This window comes from Sarcophilus harrisii, chromosome 1 (assembly GCF_902635505.1).
Source record: "Sarcophilus harrisii chromosome 1, mSarHar1.11, whole genome shotgun sequence".
Classification (NCBI taxonomy): Eukaryota; Metazoa; Chordata; class Mammalia; order Dasyuromorphia; family Dasyuridae; genus Sarcophilus; species Sarcophilus harrisii.
The window spans coordinates 106,334,686-106,359,009 of NC_045426.1; the positions used below are offsets into that span (position 1 = coordinate 106,334,686).

Sequence of the window (24,324 nt, forward strand, 5' to 3'; positions counted from 1 at the left end):
ATATATACATATAAAATGAATTAAAAACCTAAAAGTACTAAAGTTCAATTATACAGTCTGTATCTCCGCCCTCTCATTTTATATTCATGGAAACTATGACCCATCAAGATAAAATTATATATCCCATTACATAGTGAGTAAATCAGAATCAGGATGTAAACCTAGAAATTCTGACTCCTAATCTACCGTTTTGCATATTTTTCTTTGTTGATTCCTATGTTTACATAAATGCATTTTTTTCAAGTAAATCCTATGAAGCCCAGCTAGGAAACTCTTATAGCATAAACTAGGACTTCAGTGTTAAACTGGGAGTGAGGGTCACATCTTTAATGCTGTTTGCCACTGTAGAAAATAAACATTAATTGAAGGCAACAGTCTGAAGTCTAGCAACTTTAAGGATAGGATTCAAGCTGAATAGAAATCATTGGTAGCATTATGGCAAAATTTGAGGTCTACTCTAATGTGCTCATTTTCTTTTCTTTTTTTTTTTTTTTAAATCACTTCTGGTGATCTTAATTATCTTAACAAATAGTTGTAACACTGTAATGTTATATCAATAAGTTAGCATCTTTATTTCAAGAAAAAATAGACAAGGCTGATGTGATATACTTTTTAATTTATGTTTCAGAATATAAAGGAGTGTCAGTTGTCAGATGTTTACAATATTTACAATGTAGGTATCTAAAGATTTGTATCAAGCTATTTTCTGTAAAGATTTAGAAAACTACAATATAATCTTAGGCTATTATAGCAAACATTATTTTTGTCATATGTATGTGCTAAAAATTGCAAATGATAATTTAATGTTGGTAAGTGATTATTGAGTGGATCAGGTTACTATCTTTCTGTCTGATTTGTAGCTGTTAGTACACACTTTCTTAGTCTACATAGGCATAAGTAATATTACATATAGGTTGTGGTGTGTCTACTAAGTAACTTCCAGTCAGAGCTATATGGTGGTATCCAATAAAAATATGTGAATGACCTCTCTTCATCCACATCCACATGCATCTTTTGTGATAGAAAGTGTGATAGAAGTAAAACTTTGATTTTGTCTTTGATTATCATCTATCTGCCATCTTTTAATAGTGGTGAATGAAATACTTCTTTTTTACTATCCTTAAACCATGTTTCTTTGACCTACTTCCTATTCTCTTATTCAAGAACCAAAGTAAGTGGACCTTGATTAATAAATTTCTAAAATGTATTATTAAGAATAGCTAACTTGTATACTTACTGTGGGCTAGGCTTTATGAAGCAAAGTGCTTTACAATTATATCTCGTTTAGTCCTAACAACAACTCTTGAAGGTGCTTTTATTAACCCCATTTTGCAAATGAGGAAACTGAGGCAAACACATTAAGGGACTTGCTCAGGGTGACATAGCCAGCTAGTGTCTGAGATCAGATTTCACCTCAGATTTTCCTGACTGTAGGCTCAGTATTCTAGTTACTGTACCACCAGGAAGTCCTTAAAGAAATGGTTAGGTGAACATCTAAAGAAGGAAGAGCTATCACAAAGAGTCAATAGAGCTTCATTTAAAATGCCAGACCAGATTTTTTTCTTTTTGATAAGGTTATTAGATTGGTAAATGAGTAGAATGCTCTAGAAAGAAATATAGGCTAGATGATATTTTAGTTAGATTTAGGATTAGTTAAATAACTAGACTCCCAAAAAGCCATTAATGATGTGATGTCAGCTTGGAACAGGAAGTCTCCAATGTACTATCCCATGGATTTGTACTTTGCTGTGCTATTTAACATTTTTATGTCTTGAATGGCATGTTTTTATTTTCAGAGGAAATTATAGGTAACAAAATGGATGACAGAATTAGGACCTAAAAGGATTTGACAGGAGTAAACAAATCTAATAAGGTAAAAATTAATAGGAATAGCTATAAATTAGTCTTGGATTAAAAAAATTAAAACCTTCAGTTATAGGATAGAGGAAATACATGGCTAGACATCAATTCATTTGAAGAGGAACTGCAAATTCAGTATGAGTTAACTGTGATATGGCAATCACAAAAGCTGATACAAAGTTTCATTAAGCAGAGATATTAGTGTTTCAGTAATAGTCCTACTGTTCTCAGCCCTGTATAGGCATTCTGTTTAGCCTTAAGGGCAACATTTTGAGAAGGATATTGGTAAACTCCTTGAGATCGTTCCTTATGAGGATCAGTTGAAGAAAGTAATTCTATAGTTAGCCTGGAGAAATAAGATACAGAGTAGAGAGGTAAAGTGGAAGGGTTGCCGTTTTAAAATATTTAAATAATTTTCATGTGGAAGAAGGATAAGACAATCTTCTTTGCACCAGAAGCAGTCTAAGCATGTGAGATAGAAGTGGCAAAGAGGTAAATTTAGGCTTGATATTAGGAAAAATTTACTAACAATGAGAACTATTGGAAAATAGCATGGAACAATTCAGAAAATTGTGGGTTCTGTTCATTAGAGGTCTTTAAATAAAAACATATCTACTCCAGTGGATTCTTATTCAAATGTAGCTTGGCCTTTGGGAGCCCTTTTAACTGACATTCTGTAATTATGCTTCTGTGACCATGTGTTTATATTTCTTTCTTGATTTGGAATGAGTTGAAACATCACTGGGTTTCAAGTTATTTGAACTTAAATAATATGAATTATTATGTTTGCAGATACAGACTATTAAGGTCTTTATAATAGAATATTTTATGCATTCCCTTACGTGGACCAAACAGTCTTTCACTGACAGCTGTGTCTCTTCATGAATTAAATACTAGTCTACAATTTTAAAGTCTCTGACATTAGAGCATACAATCTGTCTGGAAGTGTGGAGAGGCTTATCAACAGAACATTTGCCTCCAAGTGATTCTTTTTTGGCTATAGCAATTCTTAAAAAAGTTCTCTATGCCATAGCTATGTTGCTCTTAATACCTCTTAAGGTATTAAGAACTAAAGAATACACTTAGTAATCTTTGTTGCTAATAGTTTCAGCATGAATTTCTATCCAATATAAAGGAGAATGGATCATAGATAGAATCATACATTTAGAACTAGAGGGAAACTGATATGTCATCTAGTCTAAACCCCTTGTTTTATAAAGAAGGAAACTGAGACTTAGGAAGATTGATTTGTCCAAAGTCTTGTGAAGGTCAGTGACCAAGACAGGATTCCATAGCCATGTTCACTTATTATAGAGCCAGTTTATATTTACTAAGTAGCTCTTCATTTTTGGTTTTGGATTGGATTTTTGGCACAGCAACATTGGAAAATCACAATTTTTGTCTGCTGTATAGTTTAATTTGAGAACTTTTTCAAATCTCAATTTTTTATATGTTAACATAGTAGAGCTTAATGTATAAGATAAAATATTGCTTTAAAATTGCCAGCAAAAACTGTTAGGATTCAACTACTGAACATTAGTACTACTTTTAGTGATTCTTTATATTACTTTTTAAAGTTTTTTTTTCCCTTTTCTGTTCTTTTCAGGATCTCTTTTTAGTTAGACATGAATTGGCAATAATGAGACTAGCTGCTTTCATGGGAATAACTATGTTAGTTGGAATAACTGGACTCTTTTATACACAACTAATTGGCATCATCACTGTAAGTATGACAAATTTTTTTTCGACAAATTTTTTCCAAGTAAAATAACTGTGAACATTAATGAATGAAAAGATTTATGTAACTTATATTTTAAAAATTGACTCTTTTCCTTATTCAATATAGATTTCATAAATTATATTTCTAAGATAGAGTTACTTGAAAAATAAATTGGTGATAAAACATCTTAGTAAATAATAAAAGATTATTGATTCAGTTGTCTGATAACTTTTGATTATCATTGATAATTTATTTCACTTAAAATTGAGCAATTTAAAGTATAAATAGTTGTTGATGGTTGAATTCAGAGTTGTTAGTTATTCTGATAATTTTTAAGTGTATAATTTCCTTTGTGATTTTTTTTCCTGTATGTCGTTTTTATTTAATTTTGATTTTTTTCTATATAGCATGTTTTTGAAAGTGCTTTTCCTCTTCATTTATTCAGCAGTAATTTTAAAGTCCTTCTATATGAAAACAATATGCTAGATATTAGAAGTGATCAAAGATGATTAAGATGCTGTTTTGGCCCTCATAGAGCTTAGGGTAGAGAATGTAAGACACATGAGCAAATACACAATGTCATACAACACTTGTACCACAGATTAGGAAATAAGGAGAAGCTGAGACAGATATAAAACCTCTCACCTTGATCACAGTTGCCTCTTGGATATTACAATTCTGTGTCCCAGAGGCATCTCAAACTTAAAATATTTTCCCTCTTAAACCTCTCTAGACTTCTCTATTTCTTTCAAAGGAATTGTCACCCTTTATTCTACCAGGTTGGTGACCTTGGCTTTACTCTTATTGTTATGCACTCCACATATCCACTAAGTCATATATGGCATATATGAGAATTGCCATATATTACCCTTTCTAATTATTTCTTGCTTCTAACCTGTTTTTTCCACTAACCCAGCTACCACTTTAGTTCTTACCTTCTTATTACCTCACTTAGATTATTGAAACATCTTCCTAAATGAACTACCCGTCTCTTAGGTCTCTTGCCATTCAAGTCCATCTTATAGATCTGTGTCAAAATTTTTTCCTTAAGCATTGATCTGACTATGTGACTCTTGCCTTAAGGAACTTCTTATTATTTTAAAAATAAAATAAACTTCTTTATTTAATTTTTAATTCCCTTTACAACCTGACCCCAGTCTTATCTCTCTAGTCTTTTTAGACATCACTTAGTTTATTCATTGATTCATCCAAAATGGTCTTCTCTTTGTTTCTCACATGCGCTAGCATTGCCTATGTACTTTTTCAGTGGCCATCCCATGTTCTTATAATACATTCCTTTCTTTTCTTCTCCTCTTTGTCCCTCTCCAACTTTAAGAACCAGCACAGATACTATATTCTTCAGAAAGTCCTCTCACAATTCTTGATGTATGAAAAGTAGAAATAAGTGAACATATGATGCAACTAGAGCAGAACTGAGAAATTTCTAGGTTTTACATTAGAAATCTCTGAGTAGCACTATATAAATATTAGATGTAAAATTAGTAGAGAGGAAAAGATGAGATGTTTTTAGATAGAATGAATTATTACCCTGAGATTTGATTTAGAAGACTGACTTAAATAATAATACTAAATTCTAGAATAAGGAGATGAAAAAAGTTTGAAGGGAAATCAAAATATATGTTGGAAATAAGTTGAATGAACTATAATAATAATTATTTTGTATCTCAACCTCTAGATGTTTTACTTGGAAACACTAGTCTTAAAAGATTAGTAACTATTGTCCACATCATGAGAATTTAAAATTCAAATTCCTCTTATGATTTATAGTATATTTACTTTTTCAAATAGTAGAGTTGATGGGGAATAGTGGATAGAGTTCAAAGCTATGAGCCAAGGACACCCACTCTGACAGGTATTGTGTGACCTCAGGCAAGGCATTTAACTATTCTGTGTCTCAGACATTTCCTAGGACTTTTCTCCTAAATCTTCATGAATAGAATTCCCACACCAAGAATTCCCAGACAAAAACCAAAAATTTTTCAGGTACTCTTGTATTTTTAAGTAGCTAAGTATTAGATTACCTCATATGCTTAAGTGTTGAACAATAATAAAAATAAGCATTCCCTTCAGAATTAAGAGATGTGGTTTCAAGTTCCAGCTTTGATGCTAGGTGTGTAACTATGTGCAAGTCATTTAATCTTAAGTTTTGGTTTATTTAACATTAAAATATGAATTATGTTACTTCAGTTTCCATCTTTCCAGATTGTTATGACCCATTTGGTCTCTTAGCAAATAAATAAATAAAAGAGTGAAGCAATGAATATATACTAGCCATTCTTCAAAGTCAATTTCTTACTTTCTGTGAATTTTCATTATAAATAACTATTTGATGCAAAGCAGAGATTATTCTCTTGGTGTAAAAGCAAGAGAATACTCTCTATCGTTAATGGAAGATAACAGGGTAATCATTTTGGCAGTGATCCTTTGATGTCATTATATGACCCAGCAAAAACAGATTATCTGTGACCCAGACAAAATAATTAAAAATTACTCAAACTTTAAAATAACAGATTTACTAATCTCCTTTTCAAAGTTAAAAAAGATCTGTCTCCACATAATGCTGCCAGATGTTTCATTTTATCTGCATAGACTAATCTGAACCCCAGTTTTAAAGGATTACCTCTGATTATTTTAATGTTTAAATATTAAATAAGATTCACGTTCCATACATTCTTATTAAAGCTTAGTAATAATTTTTTTTTACACATTTTCAAAATAGTCTAGAAATCACAGTATTATGTCCTACAAATGTATTCTTAGTTTTGTGTATTGGTAATTATTTCCACTTTGCTATTCTATTTACTTTTGAATTTTTCTAGACTTTGTATCATAGATCTAAAGTTGTGACAGTTTGCTTATTCTGTTTAACTATTATTTACTACTTCTGATGTTTGATGGCTGTTTATCTTTGTAAGTGGAACCCAACAATGATGTTCTCAAAATGATTAATGCTGTTGAGCTTATAAAAAAATTAAATCCCATTCTATATATTGTATTGTCATCATGTGTCAATACTATTGAATGTCAATCTTGAAAACGTAGAATGGATTTAATGGCTATTTTCTCATTTGCTGAGGTAGGCAAGGAACAGTCTTAACAGCTTGGGGGGTTTGGTAGTCAATGGTAGAGCAGCCTGATGATAACCTATCTACCTTTTGATAGCTAACTTTATCTTAGTTTTCAGGGCAAAGTGAAGTAGATGTAGTGTGCTGTTGATTCTGTCTTTTTTCTACTTAATACTTTTTGAAGTGATTAAAAAACATAATAAAGTATTTAGTGGCTATTTTGTCAAAACCTAAATTTTCAGAGATAGATAAATTTTTGGCATTTTAATTTCATCTCATTTGGACAGGCTCTCTTTGGGATTATTAAAGATGGTTTTATTTCTTAACTCACTTCAGAAGAGAATTATCAATTTCTTTTAAGTGAAATAGTAGTTAATACCTAAAGAACTCAGTAAATATTTTCTTAAGAAAATATTAACAATACTATCTTTTTACAAATGATTCAACATTGGCTTTGACTTTTCATAAGTGGGTACATGGCTTTTTATCCATCTATACCACATATGCACATTATAAATCTTCCATAATTAAATTTGCCCACCTATGCCATAGAATTAAGGTGGTAAACTAGCAACATCCATTCGGAATAATCTTTATAAATTATGTTGGGGATGTTGAATCCCATATTAACCATGCAAATATGCAAAGTGTGTTTAATTATGTTAAACATAGTTTACCTGTGCTATTGTGAAGCAGTTATATATGGTTCTTTCATCTAAAACTTTAAAAAACATGTTACTAATAGATTGTGTTTTCATCAACTATGTTTTTCTTCTACATAAAGGAAATTTTAATGACTCCCCAAAACAGATGAAGTAGGGCTTTTTATTTTTTGTGTATATCAAAGATCAGAATTTCTGTTTTGTTCTTAAGTCTGCTTAAATTTAAAATGCTATATAAAATAATATTCAAAATAATTCAGTTTTTTCCGTTAAATTTTGTTACCTTGCCCCATGAAAAATATAATGGTAAATATTTGCATTTTGAAGTTTTTTTTTAATAATGTGTGTATTTATAGATAAATTATAACATAAAAACTTCATCACATTTTTATGCTATCACCAAAAGTCAGTAAAGGTTGAAATTTTTAAAATATGTTTTAAAATATTTATATATATTACATATATGTCATATATAATCTTACCTATTATAATTATTACATATTAAACATTTCTATATACAGCCATATTTAAAATACCTTTACTTGCTTCATGTGCTAAGAAAATGTTTCTGATTATATGATAACTAACATATAGCACTTTAAGATTTGCATAACACTAACTATACTTATGATATACTTATGATACCTTATTTGAATCTTACAACAACCTCATGAAGGAAAGTGTTCATATCTCCATTTTGCTTATCAGCAAATTGAGGCTCAGAGAGATTAAAGTCACATGGTATTGAATTTAAACCCAGATGTTCTTTATTCTCCATCTAGCACTCTATTCATTGCACTATGTAGCTACTCAATTAGCAAATAACTAGAAGAATAATCAAATTCATTTATTTCATTTTAGTTTTAAAGATTTCTTGTAATAGGTTTAAAAAAAAACATAAGGAATTGAATAAAAGCTTTTCTGTAAGAAAGCAAAAAAAAAGTTTTCCTTTTATAGTTTTTTCAAATACTGTTTTTTAAAAAAAGTTGAATGTTAAATATTCATTTGCGAGTGGAATGACTTTATTCTTGTCTGTCATTACAGACCTATTTTCAGAAAGATTCACATGTTCCCACTGTGTGACACAGAGGAAACTGCTAGATTTGGAGTCTCAGAACTCAAGTTAAATCCCAAATATCCCACTTAGTACTAATCTTTGCTGAACAAACAATAAAGTTTTTATACCTCAGTTTCCTCATCTGTAAGATGAATAGATTGGACTATACAGTATGGAAGTTCTTCCGGCTCTTATTCTGTGTTGCTATGGTCCTCATCAATTAATAAACAAATATTTATTTACTAAGTACCCTATTTCAGACAGATAGATATTTTATTATTAGTTATATGACTTTGAGGTGGCATTATTAATTCTGTGCCATGAAAGCATACTAAGCCTTGTTGCTGTAAAAAAACAAAACAAAACAAAACAAATTCCTATTTACCACAAGAACATTTCTAATCAAAGGTAGAGATGGGTTGTAGTTTTTTTTTTTCTTTTAAAAAATTCTGGAAATAATATAATGTTAAATCTCCATCCTATTTATCATTATTTTAATGTCATCCTCTTCAGATCCCATTTTTTAAGACAAAATGTCAGATCAGAATCAGAGGAAAAGTACACAAGAAAGAAATTCATCATGGACAAAAGAAATAAAGCCAATATTATATATTTGATGTTTTCATGTTTAATTTCTGTAGGAAAAAAACATTAAAAAAAAGAAACCTTTTAATGGGCATTACTGTATTTTTGTCTTTTTTCATGTTTCCCTGGACTTTGCATGTGTCTGGCACTTAATAAGTGATATGTATTAAATTTATTAGGTCCCTACAAAATTCCAGGTGTTAGTTTAAGACACTGAGAAAACAAAGAGAAAATGAAGCAATATTTATCCTCAAAGTAATTTAAAAGGATAATGAAGAGGAGGAGTAGAATTAGGAAAGTCCTACTATAAGAAATGACACCTTAACTTAGCAAAAGAGGAGTTAGGGTTTTTAAGAAGTAAAAGAGAATAAGGGAAGTATTTCAGGAATAAAGGACAACCTACATATGCAAAGACATGGAAACAGGCAGGTGAATGTTGTATACGGTGACCAATAAGAGGACCAACCTGGCCAGAACATGGAAAATATGAGAGATAATTTAAAAAATTTGAACTATTATTTTTAATAATAGGTTTTTATTTTTCAAAATACATGCAAAGATAATTTTCAGCATTGACTCTTGCAAAACCTTGTGTTCCAAATTTTTCTTTCTTGTTACTTTCTCCCTTTAGATAGCAAGTAATCCAATATATAGGTTAAACATGTGTGGTTCTTCTAAACATATTTCCACATTTATCATGCTGTACAAAAAAAAAAAAATCTGATCAGAAGAGGGGGAAATGAAAAAAAAACAAGCAAAGCAAGCAAACAATAACAACAAAAAAGGTGGAAAATGCTATGTTGTGATCCATATTCAGTCTCCCAACCCTCTCTCTTAATGCAGATGGCTCTTTCCATCACAAGGCTATTGGAATTGGCCTGAATCAGTGCATTGTTGAAAAGAACTGAGTCCATCATATTTGATCATCACGTAATCTTGTTGTACAATGGTTCTCTTGGTTCTACACTATTCATTTAACATCAATTCATGTAAATCTTTCCAGGCCTTTCTGAAACCAACCTGCTGATCACTTCTTAAAGAACAAGAATATTCCATAACACGCATATGCTATAACTTATTCAGCCATTCCCCACCTGATGAGCATCCACTCAGTTTCAGTTCCTTGACATTACAAAAAGGGCTGCTATAAACATTTTTGCACATGTGGGTTCTTTACTCTTTTTTAATGATCTCTTTGAAATATAGACTCTGTAGAGACACTCTGGATCGAAGTATGCACAATTTTATAGCCCCTTTGAGCATAGTTCCAAATTGCCCTCCAGAATGGCTGGATTAGTTCACACCACCACCACCAATGTACTAGTTAGTGCCCCAGTTTTCCCATATTCCTTCCAATATTGATCATTATTTTCTCTTGTCATATTAGCCAAAATGACAGGTGTGAAGTGGTACCTCAGAGTTGTCTTAATTTGTATTTCTCTAATCAATAGTGATTTAGAGCATTTTTTTTCATATAACTAGAAATGGATTTAATTTCTTCATCTGAAAACTGTTCATATCCTTTAACCATTTATCAAATGGAGAATGATTTGTATTCTTATAAATTTGAGTCAATTCTCTAGATATTTTAGAAATGAGGGCTTTATCAGAAACCTTAGATATAAAAATTTTCCCCCCAGTTTTCTGCTTTCCCTACTAATCTTGTCAGCATAAGTTTTATTTGTACGAAACCTTTTTAATTAAAATAATCAAAATTATTCATTCATAGTGTACTCTAGTTCTTTGGACATAAATTCCTCCCTTTTCCACAGATCTGAAAGGTATACTATCATTTGTTTTTCTAATTTGTTTATAGTTATCACTTTTTATGTCAAAAATCATGAACCCATTTGACATATAGGGTGTTAGGTGTGGGTCACTGCCAAGTTTCTGCCATACTATTTTCCAATTTTCCCAGCAATTTTTGTCAGATAGTCAATTTTTATTCCAGAAGCTGGAGTCTGGGTTTATTAAGTCCTAGATTATTATAGTCATTGACTATTGTGTCTTATGAACCTAACCAATTCCACTCATCAACTACTCTTATTTCTTAACCAGTACCAAATCATTTTGATGACCACTACTTTACAATATAGTTTTAGATCTGCTAACAGGTAGGCTACTTTTGTTTGTATTTTTTTCATTAATTCCCTTGAAATTCTTGACCTTTTGTTCTTCCAGATGAATATTAGCAAGTTATTATTGCAATATGATAAACAGCTCATAGATGAAGAAAGGCAGTATATGATACTCCAAACATGATATTAGGGGACAGTTTTTGTCCTCTCTTTATACTGTGAGCTCTAACTTTAAAGGTTTATATTTTCTTATTTTCTTTCAAAAATCATACTTCCTCATTCTCAGTCAGTGGATATTAAGTGCTAGCTCTGTGATAGGCATTGTGCTAATAAGTACTAGGGGTACAAAAAGAGGCAGAAGACAGCCCCTGCTATCAAGATATTCATGGGGGAGACATCAAGCAAACAAATACATATACATACAAGATAAACAGCAAACAAAAGAGGGTAGGAACTAGAATTAAGAGTAGTTGGGAGAGGCTTCTTGTAAAAGATAGGATTTTAGTTGAGACTTACAAGAAGCCTGGGAAGTCAGTAGGCAAATTTAGGAGATAGTACATTTCAGGCACATGGAGCAGCCAGAGAAAATACCTAAAACTAAGAGATGGAGTGTTTTGTTCATGTAACAGTCAGGAAGGAGGCCAATATCCTGCGTCAAAGAATACATGGTGGGAAGTAAGGTATAAGAAGGTAGAAGGAGACTAGTTGACAAATGTAAAGATGAAATCAGCACACCTTGGTAAGAGTTTGGACCTGCTTGGAGGAGATAGTAGATAGTGAGAAATTGAGAATAACACCTAGTAAACTCAAGGAACTAGGAGGATTGTATCACCTTTTATAATAATAGAAGGCAGGCTAAGGGAGAATATTTAGGGGAAAAGATAATGAATCTGATTTTGGACATTTTGAGTTTAAAATGTCTACTTGACATTCAGTTTGAGATGTCTGGAAGGTCATTGGAGATGTGAGATTGGAAATCAGCAGAGAGATTAGGGAAGTATGTATACATCTGAAAATTATCACCAGAGATAGTAAGTAAAATCCAGGGGAGCTGATAAGATCACCAATGAAGTAATTTAGAGGAAAGATTCATTTATTCATTGAAGATTTAGAATTAGTGAGTATAGTAGGGTTTGTGTTCAGTTTTTCACAGGCATAAGTAAGCTTTGTAGTTTAGAGTTTATCCCTCAGGGAAAAGGATGAATTTCAGTGAAAATGCATTACATTTCTACAATCATAAGATCACATATAAAATAAAATGTAAATAAATGTTGTAATAATATATTGCATAATAGAATGTGTAGTAGTCATTTAGTTAAATTAAAAATATATCACAGAAATTATTTTTTAAATCAGAAACTAAGAATCTAAAGAGATCTAAAACAAATTCAGTGCTTATATGGTCCAAACCATACTTGACCAAGAATTTCTTCTGCATTATCCCTGAAAGTAATTGTCCAGCTTCTGCTTAAAGTTTTCTAGTGTTTAGGAACTCAACTGCTTGTCAAGAAAACTCATTTTACTTTTAACTAGCTTTAATTGTTGTTAATAGTTTTCATCAGCTCCCAAATTGATACCTGTAAAGGGCCTATCTGACTATATATGGCCACCCTTGCTCAATTACTTTCTATCACCTAAAGGGTAAAATACAAACTATTCTATGTGAGATTTAAAGCTCTTTACATTCTAGCTCTATTCTTTCTAGATAGATTTTATATTTCTTCTCCTAAAGCACTATTGATTGTATTTCTGCGAGTCTGTCTTCTTGCTGTCTCCATATCTAGAATGCTCTTTCTTCACTTGCTGCCTCAAATCCTTAGCCTCCTTCAACACTAAGTTCAAGTATCTCTTCTCACATAAAGCCTCTTGTCATCTTCCCCATAACTATTTTATATTTACATTTAATTTTTATTCATTGATATACTTACCCCTACCCAATTGAACATAAGTTTCTCAAGGACAGGGCCAAATTTATTTTTGTTTTGGTGTTGTGACCGGAACAGTATCTGAGATAGGTACTTAATAAGTGCCTATTAGTTTGAATTGAAATTCAAGTTTGTCTCTATAGTTTCTACTTTTTTCCCCCTAGTTTTGCAATCTGTGGCCAAGAAAATCATATTTAATTCCCTTTCTACAATACTTTTTCAAATACTTGACAGCAGTTACATTGCCTCTACATATTCTTTGCTCTAGAGAAATGTGGAATCAGTTAAGCACCTACTTTTTTTTTTAATTGATCTTTGTGCATTGTATTTTACAATCCATTTATCATTGTATGTTTTCTAAAATTCTATGGCCAGAACTTAACATTGTACTTTCATTGCGACCTAGCTAAGGCACAGTAGAGCAGAATAATTATTTCTCTCATTTTGGGTATTATCCTTGTCTTAATGTACCCTCACAATAGCATTAGCTTTTTTTTTTTTTTTTTCATTTATTCCTCCAACAAGCATGCATTAATTGTGTACTGTGTGGTAGGTTCTGTCTTGGGCACTGGGTATACAAAAAATGTGTCAAAGCAGAAACAAACCTAACATACTTGATTAATTAATTGATAGTTAATTGGCAATGTTTGATTTGAGCATTAGTTTCATGATCACAGATAAGTCACTTAATTTTGAAGAAAATTATCATTTCCTTCATCTATAAAATGGGTGTGATAAAACCTTTAGGATCTGCTTCACATTATTATTAAGACCAAATGAGATAATATTTTAAAAATACTTGGTAAATTTTAGCTATAATATTGTTATTTATCTTGCTGTTAATTATCTTGCTGTTATTACCATTTCATTCCGGCAGAAAGAAACATTCTGAGGATGTTATTATATTGTTCTTTTTTAAAAAAATTATAGCTTTTTATTTTCAAAATACATGCAAAGATAGTTTTCAACCTTCACTCTTGCAAAATCTTGTGTTCCGAATTTTTCTCCCGCCTTTCCCCTCACCCCATTCCCCTAGACAGCAAGGAATCCAATGTAGGTTAAACATGTGCAGTTCTTTTAAACATTTCCACATTTATCTTGCTGTACAAGAATAATCAGATCAAAAGAGAAAAAATGAGAAAAAAATGCAAGCAAACAGCAGCAACAAAAGTGAAAATACTATGTTGTGATCTACATTTAGTACCCATAGTTCTTTTCCTGGATGCAGATGGAGATTTCTCTCCATCACAAGTCTATTGGAATTGGTCTGAATCACTTCATTGTTGAAAAGAGCCAAGTCCTTCACAGTTGATCATCACATAATCTTGTTACTATGTACAGTGTTCTCTTGGTTCTACTAACTTCACTTAGCATCAGTTCATGTAAGTCTCTTTTTCTTCTTTTATTGTATTTCTAATACAATATTAAATAGTAATGGGATAATGGGTCACCTTGTTTTGCCTCTGATCTTATTGAGAATGCTTCGTTTATCCCTATTACATAAGATGCTTGCTGATGGCTTTAAATAGATACTACTTATCATTTTAAGTAAAACTCTATTTATTTCTATATTCTGTAGTGTTTTTAAGAGGAATGGATGTTGTAATTTGTCAAAGGCTATATCTGTAGATAGAATCATATGATTTCTGTTTGGTTACTGATAAAGTCAATTATGCTAATAGTTTTTCTAATATTAAACTAGCCCTGCATTCCTGGTATAAATCCTACTTGGTCATACTATATTATCCTGGTGAGAAGTCTCTTTAATCTCTTTGATAATATTTTATTTAAGATTTTTGCATCACATGTTATTCTTTTAAAAATATTCTAGAGGCTTACTGTATAGGAGAATAAACTAGCCTCTTTTTGTAATTAAATAATAATATTAGGGTATAAGCCCGTCTTCTGGAGACTCACTGAAAATATCTTTAGGACAATTCTAGTGGCAGACAGGTTAAAAAGAATAATATATATTTTCCATTGTTTTATTTTCTTTCAATAAATCTTTATATTTTAAAAGTTTTTTATTCTACTTAGTTTAATATTATAAATATTTATTATAATATCCTTTTTTAAAAGTTCTTAAATTTTTATAGATCAATGTTATGATGATCATCTATGGTTTCTTATATAATGATGTTATGATACCATTTTAGTTTACTTGCTGAATTTCTAAGGGTATTTAGGGATTTATATTTGTAGTTCTAAGATTTTCTATCTATTCATACATAAAGGACAGTGAGCTCTTGCCTTATACTTCTTGCTACTTGATTGTATCATTCTAGGTGATCAACAGAGGCTAAATTTTTTGCACCCAATGAAAGCTTGTGAAATTTTGTTATGTAACATGTATTGATTAGTAAATCTGGACTCCTTAAATGTATTATAATAATTTCTTGTAGCAGTAATTCAATACTAAAGTTCTTTCTTAAACTCCTCCATTTTTATAAACAAATCTGCATGACTTAGAAATTTATTCAATCCTTTTTTTGTGGACATATTGATTGAGTTCATGTGGATGTTTCGCCTGAAGTGCCTTTTCATTATTTTCTTGAAATTTAATTGTTTTATGTGCCATTCAGAAAGAAACTATATTTTTTCCCTTCTCTTGGGGAGAGAAGTTTTTTAATAGCTGCTTTAGAATGATGATCCCTGAATTTTATTAATTGTCATCTATTTTACCAAGCTAAAAGTATATTTGGGTTAAAAGTAGTATCATGTATTTATTGTTCTAAATGTATTGTTCCCATTGAACTTTGTCTTCAGCATGCCTATACTTGAGACATCAAGTCTTGTCTGGAGAAGACTAGGGTGTTTTCTAATGTCACTTTCATCTATTGATTTAATTTGGCTCCTAGATTTAAATTCAAAGCCTTTAGTTTCTGTTCTTTGGTGCACATTCAGAATTTTATACTTAATTGACTTCAAATGACATTTTGCAGTTGTTAGTTTTGTAGTTGATGTTACATATGTATTTCATATGACTAATGTTTTATTACTGTTTTTTCTTTGATTTAAAAGCTATATATGCTTCTGTTTGGAAATAATGATAATGAATTTAAATATATCAGAACCATAGCATGTTTATAATGTCTTCCTGACAAAAATACCACATTTTGTCAATTGTTGACATTTTTGAGTTGGTGGTATGTTTTTAACGGAAGAGTTTTCTATATGAATATTAAATGCTACAATGTTTTTACTGCTTGGACCGATTTTGTGTATTTTCATTATGATACTAAATGCTCAACTTAGTCAAAGACTTGTTATAAACAAGATAATTAATAATGTAATAATAAAGATAACCCTTCTATATTATGGCACTTTTGACTCTAAATGTCTTGTCATTAAATCAGTAGATGAATTGTTCTTCATTGTCCAGGAACTTTATGGCATGACTTTTTTTGTTCCTAAGCAGTAATTATTTTCTTATAAGAGTTTGTTGATTTTTTGAAGATAGTCTATAAATACTTTGTATTAAATACATTAAAAAGTTATTGTCCCACATTTGGAGGGGTCACTTTTGGTAATAAATATGGGATATGCCCTTTCTTGAAGAAAGATGGGATCTGACTTGTTATAGAGAGGAACCGGGTAAAGTGCTTTGCTATTAATTAATGTGCCACTCTGAACAATTTGAGCCAGTTATTTTGGATCTTATCTGGCCTTGCCATTTTGCTGGGGATTTTTGAGTAGCTAACGTTTGTCACTTTGCTAATATTAATATTATGCACATTTTGTTTCTCATTTGATCGAACTTGCATTTTCTTTGTATTGGATTTCTTGTAATTCTATATGGGATAAGAATTTTCTACATTTTCCCTCAGAGCCAATTTCTTACCTCTGATTACTTTTCAAATCTCTACTTTTTTTTGATCGATGAAGGAATTGTTTGCTGTGTTCCTTTGATTCCTATGTAGCCATACTATTGTGTTCTCTCGCTTTCAAATACTGATTAGGATAATGGAGAATTTTTTATATGTATTTTTTTCAACTTTCTTTCCATATGTTCCTTCTTTTTTTTTTGTCTTAAATTCCATATTTTGTTTTCTCTTACTTATACAGCTAGACATTGATGCAATTTGATATCTTTCTGCTTATCTCTGTCAACACTCAAATCTTTTTTATTATGGTCGAGTTTGATTTCTATTCTTGGTAGTATTCCTGAGTGGCTTTACCAAATTTGTTCTTATGATTTATACTGCAGCAACTGAAACATGTACCATTATATATAAGTCCTAAGATTACTCTCATTACCTTCCCCTCACCCTTTTTTGGGTCAAATACTGAGAGAAAAGGCATTCATGATGATTATAGCAAATATCAGCTTTGTAAAAATTACTCTGTTGTGGGGGCAGCTAGGTTGTGTGAGCACAGTGGATAGAGCACCAGCCCTGAAATCAGGAGGAGCTGAGTTCAAATCTGGTCTCAGACACTTAATACTTCCTAGCTGTGTGACCTTGGGCAAGTCACATAATCCCAATTGCCTTGGGGGGGGGGGGAATTACTCTGTTTTGGTGTAATAATAGGTTTGCTTATTGGATCCATTCTGTCAAACTCAAAAAAAGGCTTTTCATAATTCCAATGTAAGTATGCTCATCTCCTTTCCAAAACCATTTGAGATATTGGTGCTATTTTCATCATCTATTTCTTTATTAAGTATATTTTATCCATAAAGATTTTCAGCAGATCTTGGATCTGCTTTTTCATCTTCAGATTTTAATAGAACCATCTTTTCCATCCCATGTTTTATACAGTTTTCCTAATTTGGCTTGGGATAAAGTCTTGTTTTTTTCTTTTTAAAAATGATTTGGTATTTCAGGAGGGGCCCGAACTGACTCACTCTGTATCCTTCACCTCCTCACCAGCTGCCTTATTCCTTTGTGAAGCACCATTCCTTTCCTCAACCCCACCTTCTATTTTCAGTTTTCTTTTATGTGCTATTTTCCCATGTTTAAATAAAAACCCTTGGATGGCAAGAACTATCTTGGTTGCTTTTACTTGTATGCCCAGCATTGAGCCCAATTCTTAGTCCATAGTGATCACTTAAGTACTACATTGTTGTATGACTTAGAACTGAGGGTACTAGGGCCAAAACAAAACAGCATAAATGTCTGATGTAATTGATGAAATCTGTTCCTCTTCCTCTCATATCTTCATACCAGTTCATATATACTTGTGATCTGGCTTGCTTTATTAGTTAGAACAATCTGTACTAAAACCTTTTCAACAGCTATTTCTGATTTATCCCAGTGTGTCTAGCCTAGTAACATAAAGGAACACTACTTGCTTCACTGGTCTCTTTCCCAAAGTTGCTTTAACACAGTGATTTTGAGTAGGGCAGCCTGCTGTCCTGACCCATTTATCTATTTATTAGATTATTAGATTAGATTAATAGGATCAATTATGTCATACCAGTCAAAATACTAATCCAATTGGTTGTATTGTCAGAGCTTAATCGGCCAATATTTCAGGGTCCTTTCTAGGTAAAGCTTTGTTGCAGGCTCGGTCTAGACAGAATCCCCCATCACACATCATCCTGATTGTCGTTCTCTTACTTTCCCATTGCCTCCCACCTCACTCACAGCATAGGCTTTGAAGGGGGTTGTTGTTATCATTGTCATCATCATTATTTTTTGTGTTACCCTTACCTAGACTCTGATTAGTGAAAGTTTTGATGAGCCAAAAGAAGCCAAAGAAAAGCCACTCTACTTAGTGATCCATAGGTTAAATTAATAGTTTTGTAATAACCAAGAATTGATATAAAATAATCTATGGAGCAAGGTCTCAGTTTCCAGGAAAATAAACTAAGGACCACATTTGTAAAGACCAGCAACAGGAAACCTCATTGATTATTTATGCTGCCACACACAGACAGGCAGCTGCAACCTTTGTTTGGCACATATGATCCTTTGCATGCCATAAGCCAAATACAGGTCTGAGAGCTGTTGTATACTTTCCTATCAGGAATAGTAGCATTACTCTTTTACATCATCTGTCTATCTCTCTATAACAGTTCTTCTTAACCTACTTGAACCTCCCCCTCCTTTAGTTCAATTTAAAATTTATTTAATGTATTAAGTGCCCATGTAGTATTCTAGGCCCTGCCAAAAACAAAATATCCCATACTTCAAGGAACTTTACCAGGGAGGGAAGTAAATACAACATAAATACTAAGTAATTTGGAAGAAGAGGAAGAAGTAAGAGAGAGCCACTATAGTTTTAGAGCTAACCTTTGAAGGGAAACATCTGAAGCACTTGGACTTCCAAAAAATTCCAGGGAAGAGAGCAAACATTATGGGTTTGGAGACATGGAAGTAGCTTGCTGTATACAGGGAAGAGTAAATATGATAATTTGGCTGGAAGGTAGAATAGGTAAAAAAGATACTTCTCTTGGCCCCAGTATCTCTTTTAGATATTGTCCTACCATCTTCTTACCTAGAAGAGTCTAAACTGCTTAACTTTCTAACTTTGTTCTTTTCCTTTCTCAATCCTTTGAAGTGGAAGGAGTGGAAATTATATATGTGTGTGTGTGTGTGTGTGTGTGTGTGTGTGTGTGTGTACACTCTTTCAGAAATCATCTTGTCATTTGAAACAGCTTTCCTGTTATATAGAGTTAGTTAACTATGGAAGAAACTTGAATGACTTGGGTTTGAGTAGCTACTTGATCTTGGGCAAAATGCTTCATCTTTCTTCATTTTAATTATTTAATCTATAAAAAGTCAAAAACTTTATTTAAAAAAATTAAAATTTAACATTCTTGGCTTCATTCTGAGTTCAAATCTTGGTTTAGTTTAAGCTAAAGATGCTTACAGATAAATATATTGGCTATATTAATAGCTATAGATAAATATATTGCTCATTGTATGTGACATTCAGTCTCCCATCCTTATAACTTTGCATAGACTGACTACACCTCCATGCCTGGAATATCTTCTTTTCTCACCTACATGTTTTGGAACTGCTAATTACCTTTATTGCCCAGCTTAAGTACCATATTTTATCAAGAACCATTCTCCCAATTGCTAGTAATTACTTCAAATTACTTTGTATTTGCTTATCTAAGTTAAGTGATGTATTGCCCTCCTCCCCCATAGAATTTAAGCTCCATAAGAACAGAGTTTATTTCATTGTTTTGTATACCAAGTATCTAGTTTGTACCTGGTATATAGCATGTATATATGCTATATATATATATATAATTATATCATATGTATTTGTTGAATTGAGTTGAGCTTCTCTGATCTGTAAAATGGAGATAATAAGCTTTCATAATCTATCTTATAAGTAGATAATGCTTTGAGTGGTAAGCTTTTGTAAATTAATATGCTGTAAAACTTTGTTAACTCCAGATTTCCAAATCTGATTTGTATTTCTTAGTCCTTATCCTTTTGTTCAGTATTTGACATTTTTGACAATTGAGTTTTTATATCCTAGTCTTCTTTTACTTCACAAACATACTATCCTTCTGATTTTTCTCCAGTTTGTCAAACCATTTCTCCTTTATCTCCCTCATTGACTCTTCTTATCCTTTAATTTTAGACATTCCCCCCCAATTTTTCCCTGCCTTTCATTTCTTCTCTAAATTCTCTGCTTTAAATATTTCATCTACTCTTAGAGTTTCATTTCTCTTAACCTCACTCCTTAATCTATATACATACATTTGGAACTGCCTTCTTTATTTCCTTAACCTTAGCCTGTCTCCAAAGAACTGATTATCTTCTCCCCTAGAGTAACTCTTCCTCTTGATTTTCCTATTTACATGAATGAGTCACATGTTCTTTTAGTAATTTTATGGTCATTATTAACTTCTTTTCTTTTCTTTTCTTATCTTAGTCAACCATTAAGTCTTACTTAATGTGTCACCTAAATGTCTCTTACCTGTTCTCGGCTTTTCCTTGTTTATAGTTGAATGGAAAATAATGCCATACTCTCTTAGTTAACTATGCCTATGGGAACCTTAGCTACTTTTATTACGAGGCTGCAACTATGATGTTCAGCTATTAACATAATTGTGTTTGAGTACAATAAAATCTAAGTTATATGGAACCTTCAAGGAGTGATGTTCTGTAAGATCTCAATTTCCCAGATAACCAATGGTGTCCTTTTAAGCAATAGATTTTTTTTTTCTGTTTCGGATGAAAGCCTTTATTAAAAATCATATATTTGTCTGCCTTTTAATTAGATATTTCCATAAACACTAGAGGTAATCATTATGAATATTTATGTTATTTTATTAGATTGTGATCTCCTTGAGAGTAAGGACTCTTTTGCCTTTTTTTGTATCTTAGTACAGCGCCTTGCACATAATAGCCAATAAATGTTTATTGATTAACTTACTGACATTGTTTATTGATCTACTTTTTTATAGTCTTCAGATACCTTTACAGCTTATTTAGGTAGATAGAGGAACTATTTTCTTCATCTTTTATTCAGCCATCAAAATGATTTTCCTAAAGGATAGGTTCAACTATTTTACTTCCCTACTGAATAAGTGAGTGACTCCCTATTATTTTCTCCAGGATCAAATACAAAATCCTTCATAACCTAGCTATATTTTATTTCCTGCATAATATATCTGCCCGGGTGTTCTACAAACAAAATGTTCCTGTGGTGGGAACCTTCCTTGATCTCAAGGAATTCCAGGTATCTCTGTACCATACTTTGAGAACTGCTAAACAAGACATTTTTTTTCCTCAGAAAAAAATAAAAACTTTATATTGGGGAATCATTAAAATTCATAGAAATAGCTAATTGAATGACTCAATCAAATTGCAAATATTAAAATAATTTTTTTCCACATTGCAGTCTGTAACACTTTCTTGTGACATGAACTGGCATAGAATTAAACAAACAAAGAAACAAACATTATTCCAAACTACAGGCCTTAAGTTTCATCTTCCTTTCTTAAATATTTTATTTGAATTCAAAACACTTTATCCCTTTAGTCCAGAATTTGGCATATATTCCAATACCCCCATTTTACAGATAACAATTTAGATATCCCTATGCTAAACATAGTGCCTAACATATAGTATGTACTTAATGCTTATTTACTGACAGAGGCTTAAGAAAAATCAATGATTTATCCCTGTTCACAATGATAGTGGTAAAGCTGGAATTAGAATGTTGGTCTCCTGATTGTATGAAACTGTTTCTTTAACAATACATTAATTCAACACTGGAGGGAATGTGGAAAATTTGGGATATTAAAGCAGAGTTTGTGGAGTTGTGAGCTAGCCCAGTCATTTTGGAAAGCATTTTGGAACTATGCCCAAAGGGTGATAAAACTACATACCTGGTGATCCAGAAATGTCACTATTAGGATTGTATCCCAAAGAGCTCAAGAAAAGGAAAAAGGACAGCTCTTTTTATGGTGGCAAAGAATTGGAAACTAACAGAAGGCCCATCATTTAGGGAATGGCTGAACAATTGCTGTGGTATAGGATTGTGATGAAACATACTATTGTTCTATAAGAAGGCAGGACATTTTTACAAAAACTTGGGAAAGGAGATTCAAAGTAAAGTGATCAAAAACCAGAAGAACATTGTAGTAAGGATGGTCAACTGTGAAAAATTTAGCTAGTTTGATTAAGATCGTGATCCAAGACAATTCCAATAAAAAATGCCATCCTCCAGAGAGTTGATAAATTCTAAATTCTCCAGATTGAAACATACTTTAAAATTTTTCCTTATTTTTATTATTTTATTTTATTTTGTTTTGTTTTTTGACAACATGGCTAATATGTTTTCCTTGACTCAGTCTGTATAATCCACATCAAATTGCTTGCCTTCTCCAGAGTGGTATGCAGACAAGAGGAAAAGAATTTAGGACTAAATATTTTTAAAAATGATTGTTAAAATTTTTTGCCTATATAATTGGGAAATATTTAATAAAATTATTAAAAATTTTAAATACAAATTAAATACAAAATTTAAATACATTGATTCTCCCTTGGTGTGTGCTGATATGTTTTGCTGTATGGATTTATTTATGAAAAATTAAGTATCTTGGTACTTCCTTCAGTTAATCACTATTTATTAGTAGGTTTACCTATTATAATATAAAGAACTTCTGAGTGCTAAGTCCTTTTTATTAGTACTAATGGAAAAAGATAGAGAGGGGATTTATCTTATAACTACAAAGAACTTGAATTTTATGTTGTTACCTCATGTATCATTGCTGAATTTTTTTATTCTGCAACACTTGACTGGAGAGTCCATTTCATACCCATTCCCAAACACAATAGCTGTAAAAATATTCCCATTGTAAAATAAGTAAAGAAAAATTAGATTTTAAATACATTATTTTACTATTTTAAAAGAATGTTATTATTGCGAGAATATTTAAATGTAATTATTATAGAATATCTAGTTACAAAGAATGCAGTAAGAGAAATATACTTTGGTAAAAGACAAAGAAGATTGTGGTAGCAATTAATGACACAAGTAATTCTTTAAGCCATAAAAGTTACAATAAAAGATGATAATATTTTATTTAAATATTTTTAAATTGCATTTTATCATAGTTCATCTATATAATTACAGACCTGTTGTATACAGATTACATATCTAGAACCTAATATCTATTTACTCCTGAAGAAAATTTATTTCAAATGTTGACAACGCAGGAGAAAATGTATTATAACCTTTTGATAATAAGTTTTAGATAAGAGTAAGATATATTCTATACTAAGATTGATTGTCATATTATCAGTGTTATTTAACTGTGAGATTGACCAATGATTGAATAGATATCTGAGGTATTTTTTGTTTCATTTTATTGTTAAGATGTTTACTGTTATTATCTCTTTATAATTTTGTTTACAATAGTTTCTCTTTTAAAATGCAGTTATATTTTTCCAAATTATAGTTATTTTCTACAGAAAGTATATTTTACTATATTTTAAAAATACTTTTCAGGGAGGAAATTTACTAAGAGATTACTTATGTTTTTATAATGTAAAACTTAAAATGTCTGTCTTCATACAAAAATATTTTATTGTAATAATATTACATTGATTCTATTATTATAATAAATCACATTGAAAAGATTGCATTTAAAAATCTACAGTATCTGGATTTAATTGGTTTAAGTTTCTAGAATTTTTTTATTTTATTTTTTATCTTGAATTTTTTAAGACTTTGAAAACAGTACAAATAGAGAATAAAAAAGATTTTGAATACTTTCTAATTTTACTTTTCAAATTTTCTTATAGGACACAACATCTATTGAAAAGATGTCAAATTGTTGCGAAGAAATGTGAGTATAAAAGTTTTGATCTTTAAAAATTTAAAGGACTAGCAGTTTGAAAGTATGCACGTGGAGATAGAAATGACAGCTTTTTCTT

At 31.2% G+C, this 24,324-nt stretch overlaps 1 protein-coding gene across 3 annotated transcripts in view; it reads left to right on the plus strand.

Moving 5' to 3' along the window:
• Positions 1-24,324, plus strand: part of ZDHHC21 (zinc finger DHHC-type palmitoyltransferase 21) — a 65,729-nt gene that overhangs the window by 38,400 nt on the left and 3,005 nt on the right. For 2 of the 3 annotated variants that reach the window (XM_031946831.1, XM_031946877.1), the window contains 3 exons: positions 629-673; positions 3,467-3,583; positions 24,193-24,236. In XM_031946831.1, coding sequence (XP_031802691.1) covers positions 629-673; positions 3,467-3,583; positions 24,193-24,236 — 206 coding nt within the window. The remainder of the gene's footprint in view (positions 1-628; positions 674-3,466; positions 3,584-24,192; positions 24,237-24,324) is intronic. The other variant, XM_031946936.1, reaches the window with a different exon arrangement.